Below are 23,234 nucleotides of genomic sequence, written 5' to 3'. Positions count from 1 at the left end.
CGGGGTCGGCTTTCCGTATCTTCCTTCTTCCACTTCGCTCTATCCTCCTGAATAGACATCTTCCTCTTCGAGTTCGCAGATTTTCATGTCAACCACCACGGTTTCGGCCTGCCTTTGCGCCTTCGACCGGGTATATTGAGATTGAATATCACATTCACACTGCCGATGTCCTCAGGTGTCACTCCTTTTTACATGTCCGTACTATCGCAGCCGTTTCTCTTGCATTTTGTCGGCGACATCGCGTACGGATGGTACTGACATGTTTTTTGTTACGGCCCACGTCCCAAAAACGTTTACCACCTTATACTTTGCATATTTATTTAGTTTTTGCTTTAAGACTACCCAATCTTATTGTTATAATATCACATTAAAAAAAAAAGTTAAAAAATTATCGTTTTACCGGTTTACCGGTAAAAATATTTTTATTACCGAATTTTTACCGGTAATTTTTGTTTTACCGTAATTGCATGCCCTAATGGAAATATATAGCTTCTGATCGTGCTGGCTACAGAATAACTTAGGTATAGATAGATATTATGTGAAAGCAGGTTTACTGCAATTTACAGGATTATCGAAAAGGTAATAGATAATATTGAGTATTCGTATGGAGGTCCAGAAAAAACCCAAGTTTGAGTCGGACTCGCGCATGAAAGGTTCCGGTCCATTTTCATGTTTATTCTATGAAATGTATTATTCTTTAAATAGTAATTTTGTTGCAGTATCATTTATTTTTTAAGTAAAAAATATATATAGTCGATACCTATTGTGTAAATAAAAGCACTTATCTAAGAATTAAAAGATTTAATAAGTTCCTAAGTTTAAAGATATTCGGACTCATTGATATCTACTGGTATTAAAGCCGATTCGCATTCCAAACCACGCCCTAAAACCAAAACTCTTATAAATAAAGCTATAAACAGATACTAAAACCAAATAAAACACAGCTATAAATAAATTAATCCCTTCTAAAGGCTGGACAGAATTAAATCACGACTAACGCCATCTAGCGACGGGTCTCATGAATATTACATGAGCCGGTCGCCGCTAGATGGCGCTGTTACAAATTTATCGGCACTTTTATTGTTACGACCACTTTGGCCGCGTTTCGCGGGCTTTTAGCTAAATTAGTCTCATTACTTACATACTACGTTAACATATTGCTGTTTTTGTTGTTTGTGGCGATTCAAGCGCTTCACTTTGCTAGATATTGTTAGAAATGTTTAGTTGAAGAGAATAGAATATGTTTACAATAATACTTGATTTGAAGAAAGAGGCCGCAAAATTAACTTACCTCATTTTGTCGTCAGTAATTCAGGCATAAGAAAAACGCTAAGTTGTGCTACTTGTCCTCTTACAATTATTATTACACAAATTGAAATACCACTTGAACATATTTTACAAAAATAATTTACTGATTTTGTTGCGGTTATATTAATATTATTTAATCCCGACGTTTCGGATCCTTACAGCATCCATGGTCACGGGCAGACTAAGGTGTTGGTCGTCTTGATATATTAGTTACAAACAGCTACCCTACATTTTGTTGATTATTATTGACAATCCAATTCACGCAGAACAAGCTCACTGTATACTTAGGTATAGCAGTTTTCGGCTTGGACTTGGATTTGGATTTAATAGTTTCTTCATTATTCATTTTATACCTAATAGTTTAACCCCTCTGCTCGACAAGATTTTGACATATGACTTTACCGTTGATTCGGCGGGAATTTTGAATCGCGACATGGATGTCAAAAATTTGTACTAACTTTCAACACATTAATTCTAAGTCCGTAATGCCTGATCAGAAGTATTTTAACTATAACTTTAGAGCTCACTTATTTGACAACAACATGCAAAGGTCGAATGGAGTCAGTTAATTCAGAAAAAGATAATAATTACGGTGTTTTTAAGTCTATCGAAAAGTTAGGCATTTCAAATTTGGTGAAAACTTACCAATAAATAATCGCATCACTTTCTCAAACACAACACAAACGTCATATTTATAACATTTTCAATCCGTTGCAATACATTTCGTGCACTTATTTATGTTCAATAACTAAAAAATCAGCACATAAAATACACAATAAAAATGATCAATTTACAAGATCAAAAAGAAGTAGAGTTTGGAATGGAGTATTTTTTTTTTTTTTCAATCAGCGGTGTGCATTCGATACCTAAATCGGATATTTATTATAAATAATCGAATACCAATTTTTTATATACCTATTTTTTAATAGCAACTTATTTCAATTTTATTTATTAATTTTAAATTATAGGTTCAATTTGTTTTTGTTGTTAAGAAAAAAGATATTTCAGTTTTATGAAAGTTTTTAGCATTAAATTATATGTATTATTTATTTTGGTGTTGCGTCATTCGTAATAATTTTTAACTTTAATTGAATTTTTATTACCTATTACGGAATTTTAATTTATTCTTATATTATTTCTCAACAATTCTAAGATTTTTGTTTCGGCGGAGGTTAAGCCTGGTGTTCTGAAATATAATGCAATTTGTAACTACCAAAGTAATGTACTTATTTGATGATGAGAAACAATAATAATAATTGATTGATTTTAAAGTCACCAAATATTTTTTACCGAATCCCAAAAAGGAGGTGGTTCTCAATTTGGATGTTTGTTTTTGGTCGAAAGGGTAATATTTGTTATTAGGTCCAGGATCTGATGATGGAAACCTTGAGAAATCGAGGGCAACTCTCGAAAATTGTAAGCATAGCTAAGGTTATAACTTGACACTCAGATGTATGTCTGATAACACTATGAAACAGTAAAGGTTTGGAGCTGACCTGATGATGGAGACCAGAGAAGATCGAGGGAACTCGACAACCGAACTTCTCTCGTCTCCATCTCCTTCACTGTTGCAGAGGCCTCGTAAATACGAATAATATAAGCACAAACACGAGAAAGTTTAAATATTCAGTTGTCGAGTTCCCTCGACCTTCACTGGTCTCCATCATCAGGTCAGCTCAAAGCCTTCACTGTTAAATAGTGCTACCAGGCAAACACCTGAGTGATAAGATTTCAACCTATGTCATTCTGCAACTTTCGAAAGTCGCCCTCGATTTCTCAAGGTTCCATCATCAGATCCTGACCTGATGATAATGGGACCACCTCGGAAGTATACGCTATCAAACAAAAAAAGAATCATCAAAATCGATAAATAAATGGCTGAGTAATCGCGTAACAAACATAGAAAAAAAACGGTCGAATTGAGAACCTCCGCTTGGGAAGTCGGTTAAAAATAAGTCGGCGGCGGCCATCTTGCCATCTTGGACCAGCTTTCGATGAACAGCGAACTATTTGCCCTTTCAAACAATAAAAACGTCATAAAATTTTGCGATAACTACACCTAACTACGGCTCTCGTCAAATAGCTTTGGCGCTCAGTTAAAAAGTTGGAAGTAACGAATCGCCATTAAATTTGGCAGGTCTACAGGAATCCTGCACATAAAACACCCGAAGAAATAAATAAGTCTTCATTTGCCGTCTTCGGAAACCCTAAAAACCGAAGATTTTTTTTATTCCGGCTACAACGTATTTTCTACCACTGATTTTCTAGCATTTTTTTCAAAATAAATTAAGCCATTTTACTTTTCCTAATTCATTTTCAGATTATGGTAAGTATACAAAAGTGCAATTTAGTAATATTATAATATCAAATAATATAAAATTATTAAATCGATTCTTTATTTAAACGAATCGGATCATTCGATGAAAAACTTCTATCACCGTCGCCATCTTGTCTATGCGTCTTCAAATTAAAAAAAAACAACTAATGTAAACAAACATGGCGAATTCGATCAGAATTCCCGGTAATTACGATTGGATTTTAAAAAGGTATATTTCTAACGGGATGCTAAATATGAAAGGTTTGAATGCGTAAAAATAATTTAAATTTATTTAGTTATTTTATTTAGTACTCACAAATGTGGTTTGATTGGAAAGAAAATAAATATGAGCGTAAATAATTAGGAAAGTGTATGACTGATTCGCAGACCCCAATTGGGGTCTAAACCGAGCTTACGGTGACATTGATGTTCAGACCCCGATTGGGGTCCGCTACGGATTTGACGGTTAATATAAATATTTTAATAATTCTTGTGCATAAAATCATCGCTACATCCTTGCTACAGCGGCTAAAATCCCAAAAACCCTCGATAAACACAAACAAATCGCACAGATAACATTTGCCGTCGTAATTTGGCTAATGTATCATAAACCTTTTTGCTTCATCTGTTTCACTAGGCTGAGTGGGCAGTTACCGTTGCCTGTCGGCGCGGAACAAAATATGCGATTTGTTTATGGTTGTAGTTGATAATTTTGGCGCGTAAATTGTGCGGGGATAAGCTGAGCGGGAACTTTAAATCTTGATCTATGTATTTGTCGTTATTATGATAGTTTCATATCCTTTTTGTTTGGCAAATAAATAGTTAGGCATTTTGGGACGCGGCCCGTAGGCGACAACTAGGTACTTCTTTTGTGGGAAATCGTGAAATGATGGCCCTCGATGTGGGTGCAGCGTGAGGGAGTATCAGACTTTTACTGACTTGAACCCACCCTTGGCCCTTTGAATACCATTGCTGCGCTAATTTGCCCGAACAAGCCCAGCCTGGTTAGCCCCTATGGAAGGTTATACTGCTACAAATTATAGAAAACTTGCAATTACACCTCATTTTGTAAAGTACTTTAATGAAAAATTTAATCATCATCTTCCCGAACCTTTTCCCAACTATTTTAGGGTCGGCTTCCAGTCAAACCGGATGCAGCTGAGTACCAGTGTTTTACAAGAAGCGACTGCCTATCCTAACCTCCTCAACGCAGTTACACGGGTAACCCAATACCCCTTGGTAAGACTGCTTGTCAGACTTACTGGCCTGTTACCTGTAACGACTGCCAAAGATGTTCAATGAATTTAATGTCTTCAACAAAAACTTATTTCTCTTTATTTATTTTAATTGCTAATGTAATGTAAGAACGTGTATCACGTTCACAGACGATTTGACAAACTTTTAACCAGCTATATGGAGATGGCATGGAGTTTTTATGTAAATCCCTCCGCTGTACCAGAGCGGTGGAGGTTACGGATTTCAAATTCTATGTGCTGGGATTTCTATAGAGTTGATACAACGTATGGTAACCCAATAAGGTTTCGATCAATTTAAGTTTTTCTGTTTGGTTTGGCTCACTGATGATGGACTATTATTCCAGGGGCCCGATTCTCCTAATTTTACGTAAGTGACATACGATTCACACTCGACTGAGATCCAATCCCGACTCAATTACGATTGAAGCGTATGTGGCATTCCTGTATTTTTTATTTGAAATAAACGTTTTTATCCTTTTCTGTCATTCAATAATGAATCATTTTGTCTGCAAATGATTTACGATTGCAATATGATTGTAGAGCAAACTACCGTATAGACCAAAATAGCAGACCAATCGCAAACCAATCTAATGTCGTTGGAATATGATATGGTTAACACGTTCGCGTAAGCAACGTCTTACAACGTCGTATTGATATAAGTATGAAAAGGCCCAACGTCGTACGACGGCCTCTAGATTGTCATATTTATTTTGACGGACCATGTCAGACCTATGTGGTGGCGACAACGTTTATAGACGTCGGACGTGAAATAACGTTGCGCCACATAACACAGATTATAAGACTACGTATAACGGCGGGACGTCTTAAGACTTGGTTTAATTTTGTGTGCGAAAAAGGTGCGCCACAGTACCAACATTTAAAAATGAGATTGCTCACGCGAACGTGTTAAAACTGCTATTGCGATCATATTGCGATTCAATTTCTATTCGATTTTGACATTATTAACTTAGGAGAATCGGGCCCCAGATACCTATACATAGAAGAAATTCATAATAGAATAGTTACCTACAGTGTTTGGCTTGGCTACGCTACGATTTGGCTGAAAATTGCTTGGAAAGTGGGTAAACCCGGGGGAAGTTCATATAATAGGTAGGTACTCTTTAATATGTCCCTATCTGTTTCATTTTGTGCTGAATTAGTTTAATCTATCTATCGAGAGCATTTACAACTCTATATACTTAACCAAATTTAATCTGTATAATGTTTTCCGATTTCCAACTTGACTTGTGGCAGGCACTTACAAACAGCAAACCTATACACACCATCAAAATAAACGATATTGAACCTTATATCAGCGCAGATTTTAACATTTATAAACTGTCGAGAGCAAATAAAAGTTGGTAAACGATTTTTCTCAAATATTTTAATGGCGGTCGAAAGCGCTCGCAAATCGGCCATATTGGATTGGTTTTCCCGCTTCTTTCGTATTGATTTGAATTCGTTAAGTTGTTATTTTTATTGGTTTGGTAATTTAACCTTGTTAGTTGGAGAAAATACGTTGTTTATTTTAGTTTTGATTTAGAACAACTATTTAGATAATTATGTACATTTCATGAGTCGCGCGCGAAAAGGCGCATGCTGTATTACGTTTGGTGTGTTTTTAACGGCCTTAGTGAATGCCCTCCCTCAATTTGTCTCTGGTTATAGATTAAAGATCAATTTTGTCACCATCTCGTAAACTTAATACTGCGCCCATATTCTCATGTAGTCGATAAAAATGCTATTTTATGACGATAATCTCAGGGCCTTCCCCATCTTATAGCAATCACTATAAAATATAAGTCATAAACTATTAACTCGACCGCCATTTTGTTTGCAATAAACGCTTAGCTATTATGATGGCTATCACAGCTTTTATGTATTAATTAGACCTATTTAGTTCATACTAGCTGTTCACCACAGTTCTATCCAAATGAAGGAACTACCTCCCGCCCTCGGATAAAAAGTAGTTTTTGTCCTTTGTCACTTTAGTTAGTTCTATCTGTGAAAAAAAATCATTTTAGTCGGTTCAGTAGTTTTGTCATGAATGCGACAGACTACAGACGTAGTTAATTTTATTATCATCAGTTGATGCCGTCGTCTGTAAATGAAAAATGGAGCATTTTTTCCGTTTATCTACCTATATCATCTGTCTAGCCTTTTCCCTTCTATACCTTTTCCTAGCAACGACTGTCAAAAATGTTCAAATGACAGCCAACGGTGAAAGAATTTTTCGAATCGGTCAAATAATTTCGGAGCTACAAACAAACAAACAAATCTTTCCTCTTAAAAATATAAGTTCTGTATTTGATCATTGAAATAATAGTCCACCGCGCCACCTATTAACTGTTTATGGAACTAGTTACAAACTCCGAAAGAAAAGAACCATAAACTACTAAAAAAACTTTTCCATCGTATTGCTAGATGTCGCTACAAACGAATCTAATATAATCCGACCAATTTCAATTGTGTTTGCTTCACAAACAAATCACTTTACTCCACTAGTTTTTGACGTATTTTTTATTTACCAACTTAATCTGTAAACTTCTTTTTTTTAGTTTCGTAAAAGTTAGTGAGAGGCTAACGTGTTTCGCGTCAATTATTTCATTGTTTACTCATTTAATTAATAAGAAAACAATGTAAAGTGACAAATATACCGTGTTATTGTTAAGTTTATGTGTTTGTGTACAAAATGAAAGTTATTGAAGCTAAGATTGTAGTTCTAGGATCGCAAGGTAAGTTCGATAGCTATTTGATTTCTTACAAGTTAAAAGTCGGTGTCGTAATGAACATCAAATTAATTTTGTTAGGTATCGTCCTATCATTGGTTTCGTGATAATTTCTAGCATCCTAAATAATAACATTAATGTCGAAACTTGTAAACTATTGTAAAAATCTTAGAACTTGCAATTATGTTCTAAAATTGCCTGGTTTTCTAGTTTTTATGCTCGATCTAGCGAAAACGACCTTCTTTTTTATACTTATTCGAATTTAGAACAAAGTATTTACCGACCGCTGAAAAAATAAGTTTATAACTTCATTCATTTTGGTCTCACTCGACTAAAGTTTTTTTCTAAAACTGGATCCACACAATTCATCATCTGGCCAGCCTTTTCCACAACTATGTTGGGGTCGGCTTCCAGTCTAACCGGATGCAGCTGAGTACCAGTGCCACAAGGAGCGGCTGCCTACCTGACCTCCACAACCCAATTAATCCACACAATTTATCATTATAAAAATCTGAAAGGAACCCAGGCAACAGATAACTAAAGTATCTATATATTAAGTTAATTTAGTAAGAACTGAATTACATACTTAAACTTTATCAATTTCACACCTACATGAATAACAAAATACATGGTAAGTAAATACTTAGGCAATAAAAAACATATATTTGTTTTCAAATAACTTTATCCACTTTTATCTTACAAAATCATGTCAGTCATAAATAAGTCTTGCTATAAAATATAATATTAAAGCAACCGATTAGCAACAACATAAAATCTTTACTTCTATGTATATATGTATTCTATCCAAAATAAATAGGAAACCTTTTTTTGTACCCTGATGGATCCGAAACCACTGAATCAATTTGAAAAATTATTTCACTGTTGAAGCCACACTGTTCCAGAGTAACATAAGCTACCTATATTTTATCCTGATAGGGGCAGTAGTTTCCCGGGATGTCGGTGTCATGATGTGCCAATACCCCATGGTTAGACTGGTGTCAGACTAACCGGCTTCCGAAACACAGTCATTGGTGTCTAAGATATACTTAGAAAGTACATACAAACTTGCATTGTGAAAAGTTGCATTGGTACTTGCCGGACCTGGAATCGAACCCGCGCCCTCATACTCGAGAGGTTGGTTCTTTGCCCACTAGGCCACCACGCCTTCCACGGGATGTGGGTGTAACCGCAAGAAAACAGCTAGTAAATAATTATGTGATGAATGTCATGTCCCTATTTCAGTAATGATTCATTGCTGATTTAAATCAATTGTTATCATACAGTCACAGCTTATCATAATATTAAAACTAACATTGTAAATATGCATCGGAAAGCATAATGTTGATCCTCCGCCTGATCTCTCTCCGGTGGTTTCGGATTGCCGTCCCATCGCGCCATGAGAGTGAAGGAATAGTGAGTGCACCGCAGTCCAAGCAAATGTGCCTGCACTATAATATAGCCTGCGCAGTCCTATGTACTGGGATAAAATATAACTTATAGTACTCGGAAAGTGTGTAGCATTCCAACAGTGAAAGAATTTTTCCAATCGGTTCAGTAATTTCGAAGCCTTGAGGGTATGAAGATTTTTTTCCTCTTTATTATATTATTTATAGATGTATGTTATCTGCGCAGTTAACTATCAGCCTTTAGTTATTAGTGTTTATATTTAATTTCTAGCTTCCTTCCTTCCTTGTGAATTATTACAAACACTTTACCTTTTATACAGGAAGGAAATTAGATATAAATGATGGATGTATACAATTATTTAAAAACTATCTCTGAATTTTTGTAGGATTATACAACTACCTATTTGAAGACACTACCAAACTAAGTAATGTATTAATTTATGCCTTTTCCAAACTATGTTGGGAACAACTGAGTATCAGTATTTTAGAAGGAATGATTGCCTATCTAACCTCCGCTATCCAGTTACTAGGGCAACCCAATATCTCTTCTTATGACTGGTTGTTAGATGTTCCGTTCCGGCTTCTGACTACTCATACAACTGACAAAGATATCCAAGTGATAGCTGGACCTACAGTTTATCTTGCCCTCTGAAATCATCAAAATCAATGCAGTTTACAGTGATACTTTGCACTTTAAATAATCTTGCACTTGCTTTGCTGAAAGATAATTCGGTATCCAAGGATATATTGTAGGTATTAATGTTATAATTTATGCAGTAAACACAGAATTTAATTTGTTTATCTAATCTCTAGGATAAAGTAGGTTGTACTTTTTGATCTTAATCTAAGTGATTAATTTTTGTTTGAGAATTTTAATTCATATCTTTTTAATTTAAATAATAAATTGACAGGTGCATACTGTATAAACTGTACTCAGCCTAACATACTGACATGTCTACCCTTTTTCCACCTATGTTGGTGTCGGCTGCTAATCTTACCAGATGCAGTTGAGTACCAGTGCTTTACATGGAGTGACTGCCTATCTAACCTCCTCCACTTAGTTACCCGGGAAATCCGATACCCTTTAGCAAGAATGGTTGTCAGACGTTCTGGCTTCTGACCACTCTTAACGACTGCCAAAGATGTTCAAATGACGGCCAGGACCCACCAGTTTACCGTGCCTTCCGATACATGGAAAAACTCGTCACGCTTGGATAGGTGATCATCTTGTCATGATCACCCATCCAAGCGTTACTTAACTTTATGATCGATCTCTCTCCTTTTAACTTAGCCACGAGCCACGAGCTCTTCGCAGCAATAACTATAAACTAGGAAATAACAGCCAGAGGGAAACAGATTAACTTTCTTGTATATAACATACAAGTCTTAGAAATCTGTGCAACAGAGCATGAACCGTTACAAGCTATGTGATACCTTTGCTTATGTCGGTCAAGGGAGTTGCAATCCTGATTCTATGTACCTACTACCTAATGTTATAAAGAAGTAAAGTTAAGTTAAGTTTGTTTGTAATCTCTGAATGTACTGAACAGATTTTGAAAATTAATTTGCCGTTAGAAAGCAACGTTATAGGTTTGTATTTTAGGCTATATTTCATCCTGGTATGGAAAATTGTTCCCTTGAAATGTGGGTGAAAGAAACCGCGGGTTGAAGATAGTAATAAGTACTAAATATAAATGCGAGTGCGAGTTTGTCTTAGTTTTTGACCGACTTCTCAAAAAGGAGGAGATTCTAAATTCGGATGCAAGTATTTTTTTATACATTATCTTCATTGAAAGAAAGCTACTTTTTACCGTACAAGTAGTACCTAGGTCCTTTTGGGAACCCTAGAAAGCAGCCAGTATTACATGAATTTAGAATATATACAGTAAGAGAAAGGAAAAGTGTTAGGTCGTACTTTAGCATGTTTTGCGTTATCTCCGAAACGGCTGGACGATTTTACGTGACCTTCACGGCAGCTGATATGAGATAAACTAGATAAGGCTTCCTTTGTTTTAGTTCCGTAAAATAGCCCTTGAACTACAGTCCTAATAATACACGTAGAAGGTGAAAAAATATCTTTCTGCCATGTGTAATGTTAGGGCAAGGTAATTGTACATAATAACTACGATACCAGAAATGTTGAAAATCTTCTTTTTATTTTATTTATGTATCTTCTAATCAACGATAGACATATTAGGTAAAAATCAGTTTGAAATTGGCATAAAATATAATGTGCTGCACCGTTTGACGGCCGTCGAAGGGATGGTCACTCGAATCATGGATGAAATCGTATTATTTCATAAGTGTTGCATTAGTTACCTTCGGATCCTCATCATCTCTGAGAAAGAGCCTCCACTGCTAAACGCCTCACCGCAACCTTTGTCAGATCTTCTGATCAACTCTTGTCTCTTATCTTGCGGTTTAAAACCTATACCCATTCTAATATCGCTTTGGGAATTGAGCAATAGTACCATAGAACCTAGGCAGTAGGCGATAATATAGTGGGGTAAGTCGAAAGTTGGTATAGAATATCAAAGATCTAAAACTAAGCAGTGGTTTCACAGTGAAAGCGTGACAGCCATACTTAGTAGAAATTATAATAGCAATTACTACAATAATTAAAATATTTCACCGTAAATATTCAGTCGTAAGTAGACCGCAAGCTGTACGCTACCTATCGTATTTTAGTCAATTGTCGATTGCTTGCAACTCTCTCTCCTCTGGACTCTGACTTGGCACGGGGGTGTAACATAGTCAACTTCCAGCCTCCAATCTGCTTTATGAATGTTTATATGACCCGCCAACTGAATTAGGCCCGACTCAGCCACCGTACCCGGGTCCCTGGGCTCGGGCAGTAAGTAGCGCTTGCAAACAACGGGATCTCTGCAATGTGAATGGCAAATGAACATTGAAATAAGAAGCGACAGCGTCTTACAGTTCTTTGCAAGTAGATTTGCTTGTTCGAAGAGAGCTAGAAGCCAAGTTATTTGTCAGAAACTGTACGTTGTCGTAGTATTAGTAAGGATGCATGCATTCGTCAAAAACACCAACTTGGTCAGTGATCATGTCAGTCGCTCCATGTGGCACACTGGTACTCAGTTACATCTGATTAGACTGGAAGCCGACCCCAGCATACTAGGGAAAAGGTTAGACAGATAATGATGATCACTCCCTATTGTAAAAAAAACACATCTATGTTTTACCAGATCCTCTGTCTACCCTCTTTCCGTTATCTAATCTGACTGATAGCATACAGTAGTCAGCTATGCAATAAATCCAACATTATTATATTTGTCAATAGCTTATCTTGAGTTTGTGTGAGACAGATTGGCTAGCTCGATTGTTTGAAGTAAACTGTAAAACAGAAAGTGTGAAGTAATGCTTTAGTACTTATTTGTCAAAGGAGATTGACTTTCCTTGGCTTATATTTGGAGCAGTTTATTATGAAAAGTTGTGAATAACGATAATTATTTTTATTTGTTTCTTGTGTAGAGATATTTTATTTCACAAAAGCGGGTGAGCCATAATGTGCATGTACATTTAATGGCGTCCACGGCCGATTTCGGCCATGGCGGCTGTTCTCATTTAAGGAGATCAGTCAGCTGCGCAGGATATATTATAGTGCACGAGCATTTGCGCAGACACAAGTGCACTCACTATTCCTTCACTCTCATAACCTGATGGGACGGCAATCCGACACAACCGACACAATACAGGAAAGAGATGTACATTTACATACATAAGTAAGGCTCTCCCGCTTTCATAAAATAAAACTTCTATACGCCAAAAATGTGACCTACTACCCTGTTTTATTTGAACGTCTTGAAACAACAATATAGACGGATATAGTGGAAGAGGACATGCATAGGAAGGGAGTGAGTGTCAGTATGACGAGTGACAGGGAAAATGGAAGAGGATGACATACTCCGCCAACCCCAAATAAAATTGGGAGCAGGGCAGGAGGAAGAAGAAGTGGAAGAAGACGACCAAAGAAACGACGGATGGATTGTGTGAAAGTCGATATGGTTAGAAAGAATATATGTTACTTGTGAGATGACGGCAGATAGAAAGAGTATGGAAGGAGAAAACATGCTGCGCCGACCCCAAATAAAATTTGGATAAGGGCAGGAGGATGATGATGATGTCTTAACATAGGGTCGAAATGAGCCTAAGCTATGTAAGACCGAAAAAAAAATTTGTTGACCAATTTTTAGCCGACAATACCCAAAAATAACTTAAGTTAAAGCCGATTTGCAGAGATTTGGTCCAATGTTCACCCATCCGTGGAGCGACCGTGACGAAAGCCGCTTAACCTCGGCGGTCAATTGATTAGCGTTGCTTTGAGTCTAGACTGGTTAACAGACTTTCATTTAGACAAGGTTTTTAAGAACAGTAATTGTTATTGTGGTGTTTAACGAAGGTTCGTTTTCTCGATTCCGATTCCTACAAACAATAGGTAAATCATTTGTTTTGTTTTCGGATAGTAGATTTGACCCAGGTTGCCTAATGCCCAGATCCCAGGTTATTTTAAGTTTTTTAATAGACTTCCCAAAAAGGAGGAGGTTATCAATTCGGGTGCATGTTTTTTGTCGATTCACCCATACCTATCATCTTCTTCCGAGCCTTTTCCCAACTATGTTGGGGTCTGCTTCCAATCTAACCGGATTTAGCTGAGTACTAGTGTTTTACAAGGAGCGACTGCTCTATCTGACCTCCTCAACCCAGTTACCCGAGCAACACGATACCTCCTGGTAAGACTGGTGTCAGACTGGCTTCTAACTACCCGTAACAAGTGCCAAAGATGATTTAATTACCAATCTATCGTTTTTCCGAAACACGGAGGAACTCGTCCACGTCCAAGGTGTCACGTCAGGTTATGATCAATCTGCACTTGTCTGTCTGACATAAATGAAATATCTTCATAACTTTATAGTGCAACTGTTATCAGATTTGCTAGTCACTGCACAAATGACTCACTGATATCACAATAACACCCAATTGTTTACTAAACGCTTTGTGGATATTGATTGAAATCGATAATTTCTAAGTAAACTTCACCACTAGTACCTAGGTATATATGAGAAGTAAACTCAGGCTCAGGTAAATTGAGAAAAAAAATTAATTACACATGTATTATATTTATTTTTATCTACGACAAAACTATGTACAGAGTTATATACAACTTTATACGATGGCACGTTAAACTGTAGGTCCCGGCTGCCATTGAACATCCTTGGCAGTCGTTACGGGTAGTCAGAAAAACCAGTAAGTCTGATACCAGTCTAACCAAGGGGTATTGGGTTGCCGGGGTAACCGGGTTAAAGACGTCAGATAGGCAGTCGCTTCTTGTAAAGCACTGGTACTCAGCTGAATCCGGTTAGACTGGAAGCCGACTCCAATATATTTGGGAAAAAGGCTGATAAATTCAATGTTTTTTTTTTTATTAAAAAAATCGGTTCGGAAGACATTTTATATTTACTCGTGTAAGGTTTATTCGTTAATTTTTTAATAACATTTTTTATGCAGGAATTTAGTTAAAAGACAGGTTTTATTTCATTAATAAAAATACAGACAGGCTTCTCAAAAAATATGCTAATTTATCGATCAAAAATGTATGACGCATTCTGATTATAAAAAAGGTTGTATAATTATTCTTAGTTATTTTTTAATCGACACTAATATAATAAAAAAAATAAACATGTGTTTGTTTGTACCCTAATAAAGACTCCGAAACTACTGAACCGATTTGAAAAATTATTTCACTGTTGGAAAGCTACACTCTTCCCGAGTAACATAGGCTATATTTTATCCCGGTACGGGCAGTAGTTTCCCCGGGACGTGAGTGAAACCGCGTGTAACAGGTAGTATAAAATAAAATAACGTGCTTGCGCGTTATGTCATACTACATAATGATTTTGTAAACCAGTTTTTTAGATTAACTATCAACTATTATAAGTATCAATAAGCTAATGTTCTTTGTCTATTATGTTTAGACTAGTCTTGTATAATAATATAATCCAAGCAACGTACTTGTACCTATGTGCACTTTTTCAAAAGTTGAATATTAACGTTATTCAATTATTATTCATATTTTTTGTTGTACATCATTGGCAGTCTTTACGGGTAGTCAGCCAGTAAATCTGACAACCATTTTTATTAAAGGGTTGAGGAGGTAAAATAGCCAATCGTTCCGTGCAAAAACACTGATACTTAGCTGCATTCTACATCCATACAGACTGGAAGCTGACCTCAACATAGTTGAGAGATGATGTACTTCTGTACCTACTAATATAATAAAAAGAAACATATTGTTTGTCTGCAACCTAAAGGCTCCGAAACTATTGATAAAAGTCTTTCACTGTTAGAAAGCTATCGAGTAAAACAGGCTATATTCTGACCGGTTAGGTACATAAAGAAATTCCCCCGGAACATAGGCGAAACAATAGAAAACTACTAGTCTTAAAGAAAATTAACAGAAATAATCTTCTGCCTTACCCTTTTTGCTAAATATTGCGTAACCGAAAACCACTGGGTCATTATTTTTATGTTAGTCGAACAAAATGTATGAGATAAAACCTGTTTCCTTTTTTGTTGTCATTGCCATACCTGTTTTTATAAGCCAAACTCGAACTATTAACACAGTATAGAGCTTAAACTTTGGCCGTTTATAATGATGACCCACATTATCTTAGCTGGGATATAATTCATCATCATCATCATATATGGTCATTGAATTCCTGTCTAACCCTCAACCCAGTTTCCTGGGCCACCCGATACTCCTAATTGGTTGTCAAAATTCTGGCTTCGGACTACCCGTAACGACTGCTAAAGATGTTCAAACAATAGCCGGGTCCCACCAATTTAACGTGCTTTAGGAAACACGGAGGAACTCGTCATGACACCCATTCGGACCAACCACGTCAAGCGTTGCTTAACCTTATGATCGATCTCTCCTAGGACCGATACGCCAAGCGTTGATCAAACATAATGACTTCGCTTATAGTGACATTTCAGGGAAATTGCACATACAAAGAACAGTCATTTATATCTGTGCTTTGATAATGTTATTTTTGTCCTACGATCGATCTCCTACTCCATATAACAAAAAAATCTTAACCTAAACTAGTTAAACCGTCACTTGTGTAACTCGTGAATCATACTTGAATGGTTGTTAATTCAATCAACCAAAGGACACTTTTAACATACCTATTTTAATTTCAGGTGTCGGCAAGACCAGCCTTGTGGTCCGCTACATAGGCAAGATGTTCTCCAAGCACATATCTCCGACGATAGGAGCTTCATTCTTCACCTGCAATATCAACCTGGACAACGCTAGGGTTAAACTTCAGGTAATTATACCCCTTTTTGGACCTCTTGTTAAGCTTAATAGCGGCTGAAAAGAAACCATTTCTAAGTATCAGTGGTCGAGGTGTGCGAGGAGTATGACGAAATACTCGAAAATTAATAGTTTTAGTAGCGCCACCATTAACTTTGACGACAAATAAATTGACCATGTAAAGAACATAGACATTTATAACGATACATGTTTTATCATCATCATCCTCTTGGCCTTATCCCAATTTATTTGTGGTCGGCGCAGCTTGTCTTCTTCTTCCTTACTCTTCTATCTGCCGTCATCTCACAAGTAACACTCTTTCTAGCCATATCAACTCGTTAACAATCCATCCATCGTTTCTTATGTCCCCTTTCTCTATATCCATCTACATTCATACTCATCACCTTCCTCACAACATGACTCTCATTCCTCCGCATCACATGCCCATACCATGACCGCCGATTTCCACATAGTTTTTCGGTTACCGGTACAACCGGTTAGAGAATATTTTTCTCACAAAAACATAATAATTTTAGTAACCTATCTACTTAATATGTATTTATTTATAAGCCAAATGTTTTGACGATATTAGATAAGGAATCACCAAAACAGAAAGGTCATGCTCTCTTTTTAACTAAGTAGGTAAGTTCGCTTGCACTGAGCGGGTCGAATACGAGTTTATGACTTAAACTGGCTTCCTCCTACCGTTTTACATCATGCCATGGCAACTACTCTATGCATCCTAAAAATATAAGCCTTCGTCGATAAATGGAACACTGAAATATTTTTTCTAATCGGTTTCTAATCAATATTGCTCTGCAAGTGGTCTAGCTAGGGGTCGACTCAAAATCGCTTTGTGGCACAAAGCAACCCGGAGACTGGAAGTTGGTGATTGATAAACCCATGCATCAGAGAACACGTTAATGTCAGTCCTGCGCCTGATCTCTCTCCGGTGATGTGGGATTGCCGTCCCATCGGGTTATGAGAGTGAAAGAATAGTGCGTGCACCTGTGTCTACGCAAATGCTTGTGTGCTATAATATGTCCTGCGCAGCTGGCTGATCTCCTTATATGAGAACAGCCGCCTTGGCCGAGAATCAGCTAGGGTGCTCTTATTAACAGACTACTTAACATTCCAGGTATGGGACACAGCAGGACAGGAGCGGTTTCGCTCAATGGCACCAATGTATTACCGCAACGCGAACGCTGCGCTTCTAGTCTTCGATATCACTAACTTTAACAGCTTTGTCGCTATCAAAGGATGGGTTAAGGAATTGCAGAGGTAAGTCTACTTATATATCTTGTTATTTTTCGTTATACATATGTATTTGATGCATTGGACCCTTATCTCGGGAATTGTCTTGACGGGATTTTGCAAATCTTTTAAATCACAGGATTTTTTAATTGAAGCTTATAATTTAAAGAGCTCTTATTAAACAAATCAAAAAGGCATATTCCCTTTGGTTTCCTTGTAGTATCTAAGTCTGTACATAATCAATGTTGTCATTGTATACAGACCTTTATAAGGTACCTTTTAATGCGACAGCGAGATCTACTGCTTCAAAATGGTAAAGCCAAGTATATTTCTTAAATAAATCTCATGATTTTTCCATGTAAATCAGGCCTTTTCATCTAACAAAAAAATTTTGACATCTGCCTCACCCTGATTAACCCAGATTTGTCCCAGTAAAGGCTGCCAAATCAATCGTTTTTACATTTTCTTCCATTATTCCTTCCAGTAACGTCCCAGAAGCGATGGTGCTATCAGTGGTGGGTAATAAGAGTGACCTGGAAGAGCTTCGAGCCGTGCAGGCGAGCGAGGCGGCACAGTTCGCCGAGTCCATCGGCGCCCACTACTGCGAGACCTCTGCGCTGCATGACCAGGTACTTATAACTGGTTTCCAAAGGGTATAGGGTCCTCTTGACGTACAGGAGCTGCGGGATTGTTCGAAAGAGTTACTTACGGCCTTCGCTCTACATGATCAGGTAATTATAACAGCCTTCCAAGGGTTACAGGGTCCTCCTTGGCCCTAGTGGGTCTCAGTGGTACCCATCATTGGGGCCAAAGCCTGCAGTGGATGTGGGATTGTTCGAAAGAGCTACTGCGGTCATCGCAAATAATGGACTCAAGAAAGAACATGGTGGGTTTTTGACACTACCTCACGCTACACCCACAGCGGAAGCCGTCATTTGATGTTGAGAATGATCCTTATTTTTTTTATATTATATTTGTTCGCCTAAGAGGCCAAACATGAATCGCAAATTTTATATTATTTTTATAACAACTTGCCTTATTTTATGTGCACTCACTCATGTTCATACAATTAAACTATCTTATATCCTGTTCCACCAACAAACTATTATCATGGCAAGCTAATAAAAACCCTCATCTCTGGTCCTCAGCAAGGAATAGACGAAGTATTCCTGAACACGGCGGCTGCTCTGCTGAAGCTGTCCAGCTCCAACCTCGTCTCCTCGCTGCGGTCATACGACTCCGCCGATGTTGACAATGATAAAATACCTACAGGTATGTATAAATTAGGACATTTTTTGGTAATGAAAAATGTAATTTCAACAAAACTATTTTAAGTTAAAGCTGGGGGTTATAAATAAAACTGACTTCAATAATATAGCTAAAACTACATCATATGTACTTACAGGTCAAAGACAAACACGTTTATTGAAAAAAGACTGGTATTATAGCACTTTTCACGTCAAAATTACAAAAATGACTGCACCCTCAAAACCACCCTTTCACCATTTCCTAGTGTTATGGCTGGGAAGAAGAAGCGGTGAAGAACAAACTTCCCAGCAACACAGCTGTCTATTACAATTCAATTATAATTGTTTATCAAGAATACAATACAAAAAAGTACTCCATTTTACATACCCCATATAAGAAAACCATTATATCCTTTTCTAACCCCAGGTTCTCCCACAGAAGAAGACGCTACACATACAGGCAAAGTGGAACTACCAGCTTGGAGTATAGACAGCATTGCACATGGCGACGTCCAGAAAAACATGTGCTGCTGACCGACGAGCTTCGAGGCCACTAGATGGATGGGTGGCAGGCACGAGGACTTATGTGAAAAGTGTTAAAAGTGATAGTGAAAAAGTTAAAAGTGAGATTTCATCAGTGTGTGTCAACAAATGTATCTCGTGGTGTACTCGCTGTAGCAAACAGTAACACATTGCGCGAACAAAAAAAAGAAACACATTTTCGCGTACCAATTTTGGTGAATTCTCATCAAGTATCTTTGCTTATACAAAGTTACTAAGCACAGAGTTATGAAAAAAATATAATTGAGTATACTCGGGGTATCAAATGGCTGTCTTGGGGCCAATTTACACTAGAATGAAATGGAATTATAGGTTCAGTCAATTTCGCGAATTCCCTATAATTCTCACGCATTCCACTGATTCACTGAGAAAAGCTAATTTTTGAAAATGCGGGAGTTTAAATATTAATATCAAAAACCTAAACAAGTAAGCCAATACTGTGAGAAATGGCTGATGAATTAAACCTTTTAAATATAAATCTTATTTCACGAAATATAAAGAAGAAAAAGATCTACTTAACCATAGACTAGGCATTCTGACAATGTCTAAAAATCTGTCATAATTTTTTTATATTTTATAAGCAAAAGTAAAAAATCACAAAAATATTAATTTGTACTCGAAAACATGTGATGTATCCACTATAATTAATTTAATACAATTTTGTATTGTATTAAAAAGTAAAATAAAAACAAATACAAAATGAAACTAAATCTTATAAGATTCACAATTAGGCGAATATACATTCCCGTAACAGTGTTTACAATGGAAGATTATTTTTGGAATAATTCCTAAAAGAATATCTGATTCTTACAATTGGGTAATATTTTTTATTCTTATTTTATGTTATTTATTCATCTAGCTGTGTCCCGCGGTTTCACTTGTGTCTTGAAGAATTTGCTTGCTTGAACGCGCTAGTCTCATCTCAAAAACTCCGATTTAGTGAGATAGGTATTACTTATCGATAAAGCCTCCTTTTTAACTAGGTGCACGAAGTTGTTACCAAGGGATGTAAAACAGCTGGCGGTAGCTAGAGTTATTACATTATAGATAGATCATAGATTACCACTTTATCAGAATCAAAAATCATTTATTCGAACCTGGCTGCAAAACAGCACTTTTTGAACATCAAAAAAATTACAAGAGAGAACCCCAAAACGTCCCCTCTACCTATATGTTTTTGCTGTCAAGAATAAGTGGCGCAACAAACTCCCCAGCAACACATGTCTGTCTGATATCTACCGGGTACGTGAAAAGCGTAGTTAAATTATAATAGGACACAGGTGAAATCGCGGGATAATTTAGTATTAAATATACTTACAAATATTTTACAAGACATTATTTTAACATTCCATTATGACTAATTATTATTTCTAATTTTAAGTACACAGGTCTGTATTATATTAGGTTATTTTAACTACTTATGATATTATGTATGTAACATTGATAAAAAATATGAACAAAAAACGGGAAAGAAAGAAAAAATATTTTATTTTTACCAAGCTAGCTTTTAACTATATTACTAGGTTTTTAGCTCAATTAATATTCAACTCTTATTTTTTTATTTCAGATACGTTTTTTTTTCATAAAACCAACGTGCGTTAAGTTTTGACGGAATTATAAAAAAATGTAACATTAAAAAGTATATAAAAATAAAAAAGGTATAAATCGACTGTGATTTGGTGTGTGACAGTTTATAATTAATGAATTTAAAGTAAAAATGAAAATGAATAGAAATATGTAATTAGTTAGAATATAATTTTGATTATAATATTTTGCACTTTCACATTTAACTATCCAATTCTTGCCAATCAACGACCATTTCTGAATTGTGAATAAAATAAATTAGTAAAAAAATACTACTGATGCATTACAATAAATAATAATAAGAGGGAGACATTCTCAATTCAGAAATAGGTCGTATTTTAAATGCTCAATTTAAATTCTTATTATATAAGACAGGGTAATTTTAAAAACAGGACAAAGTAAACCAAGGAATTGTTAAAATTTAACAGCAAGTTGCACCATTTAACTATAACGATAACCAAACCATAACCAGCCGTATACTTGCGGCCCATTGGTCACATCGACGATTTGACAACTGAAAATGGTTCGGTTATCGTTATAGTTAGTATAGCAATAATATTACATTTATATATTTTTGATATGAACATAGTTACGTATTGTAAAGTTGGACCAAATGAATTTATTATGTACACTTTTGTATTAAGTTTATTATCAAATCAATATATAAATAATGTTTACTTGGTTGTTTTATTGCTACTATATATACCCATCTCTTTAAATTTTAAATATGATGATGATGTCCTCCTAGCCGATTATCGGCTACTGCGGCTGTTCTCATATAAGGAGATCAGCCACCTGCGCAGGACATTATCATAGTGCGCGAGCATTTGTTTGGACACAGGTGCACTCCCTATTCCTTCACTCTCATAACCCGATGGGACGGCAATCCGACACGACCGGAGACAGATCACAAGCAGGACCGATATTTACGTGTTCTCCGGTGCACGGGTGTATCAATCATCAATTTCCAGGCTGCCTTGTGAAAGTTTTAAACCCACAAAGCGATTTCAAACCCGAGTCCTCGTGCACGACAGTCGCGCTATGCGACAACTAGACCAACGAGGCTGTGAGGTTTGGTAAGTATAGAATAAAACAGTTATTTTCAAACAACATATTTAATACCCATTTAAAAATCACTCAAATAATCACGACGTAATTAATAATAAAACAAACTCCCTAACTGTACCCTTAGAACATTATTATATTATGTTATATTACATATGAAATAGAATTAAATGCAATGAAAAATACGTTTTACAATTTATTCATATAGTTTACCAAATAACAGTCGCTCTTATATCTGGCGAATATGTCAATCCGCCATAGAAATTAACTGATGATTAAATAATCGGCCGTTAAAGGAGTATAATTTAGTTTAAATAACAGTATGTCAAACATAATTTTGATACTGATATGATAATGATAATAACACACGAAAATTCACAACTCTGAAAACCATATTCTTATTTTAACTTGCACACAACTTGAGTTGTAAAAGTTAACTATAATATAAGGCACATTAAAATTAAAAGTAAAGGCACAGATATTTATATTACAACCTAAGATAAATCTCTACCTTCTCTGTGTGAGAGGAGGCCGCAGCCCAGCAGTGGGACGATAAAAAGGCTGATGATGATATAAAAAAAAAATAGTAATAAAGTGTAGGTATGTCTGTCCATAACTTCATATTTTGGAAATGGATAACTGCTCTCAAAAATCATATTTTTACTTACCCGACTTTTATAAGTTTTGGTTATAAAATTTTAAGTACTAAATGCCAAAAATATAAATACTTTTAAAATTAAATTTTGAAAAAACAATCAATTCTTTCTAAATTTTTAACAATTCACACATTTTGTTTAATTGATAATGGTCTATCTTTTAATTGGTCACAATCTTAATTATTATAAAATACATACAAATTCTAACATTGTAAATAACATTTTGTTGGAAGATTTATATATATGAAATCGCTTATTAATTTTACAAGGTTTTTGTAAACTAACCAAGTGTATTTGATATACATAAAAAATGGGAAGACTTTTGGAGCGTAAAACTACATATGTTCATAAATATTTATGTATACCTTTGTAAATGCATTATTGAGGATTTTCTTACCGTTTCCGACGACGAAAAAGGTATCTATGGGTAATTTCTATAAACTTGAATAAAGTCCTTATTCATTTTGAATGTAAAAACTGTGTTTTTATAACTATGTACATATTTTACAGGAATG

General features: G+C 36.0%; 1 protein-coding gene across 3 annotated transcripts; it reads left to right on the top strand.

The window, feature by feature from the left end:
* Nucleotides 1–7,428: 7,428 nt before the first annotated feature.
* Nucleotides 7,429–21,675, top strand: LOC110382246 (ras-related protein Rab-31). 3 transcript variants are annotated; one of them, XR_010277885.1, is made up of 7 exons: nucleotides 7,429–7,616; nucleotides 16,238–16,365; nucleotides 17,491–17,633; nucleotides 18,091–18,235; nucleotides 18,755–18,878; nucleotides 19,281–20,231; nucleotides 20,982–21,675. XR_010277885.1 is itself a non-coding variant. In XM_064042191.1 (6 exons), exons 1-6 carry the CDS (start codon nucleotides 7,574–7,576, stop codon nucleotides 19,385–19,387), a joined length of 678 nt encoding a protein of 225 aa, XP_063898261.1. In that variant the 5' UTR covers nucleotides 7,429–7,573; the 3' UTR covers nucleotides 19,388–20,967. The 3 variants fall into 3 exon arrangements, 2 of the variants coding, with proteins under 2 accessions (XP_063898261.1, XP_063898260.1); XM_064042191.1 differs by lacking the exon at nucleotides 20,982–21,675 and having other exon boundaries at nucleotides 19,293–20,967; XM_064042190.1 differs by lacking the exon at nucleotides 20,982–21,675 and having other exon boundaries at nucleotides 19,281–20,964.
* Nucleotides 21,676–23,234: the final 1,559 nt, after the last annotated feature.

Source organism: Helicoverpa armigera, chromosome 27 (genome assembly GCF_030705265.1).
Source record: "Helicoverpa armigera isolate CAAS_96S chromosome 27, ASM3070526v1, whole genome shotgun sequence".
Taxonomy (NCBI): Eukaryota; Metazoa; Arthropoda; class Insecta; order Lepidoptera; family Noctuidae; genus Helicoverpa; species Helicoverpa armigera.
The sequence above is the reverse complement of the archived record's forward strand: the minus strand, read 5'-3'. Positions and strand labels throughout refer to the sequence as shown.

What these genes read in the sequence shown, in the direction of transcription:
- LOC110382246 (XM_064042190.1), top strand. Translation starts at nt 7,574, where the DNA reads ATGAAAGTTATTGAAGCTAAGATTGTAGTTCTAGGATCGCAAG. An exon ending in TGGGTTAAGGAATTGCAGAG is followed by an intron (nt 17,634 to 18,090) that starts GTAAGTCTACTT and finishes TATTCCTTCCAG; the next exon opens with TAACGTCCCAGAAGCGATGG. An exon ending in CCTCTGCGCTGCATGACCAG is followed by an intron (nt 18,236 to 18,754) that starts GTACTTATAACT and finishes TCTGGTCCTCAG; the next exon opens with CAAGGAATAGACGAAGTATT.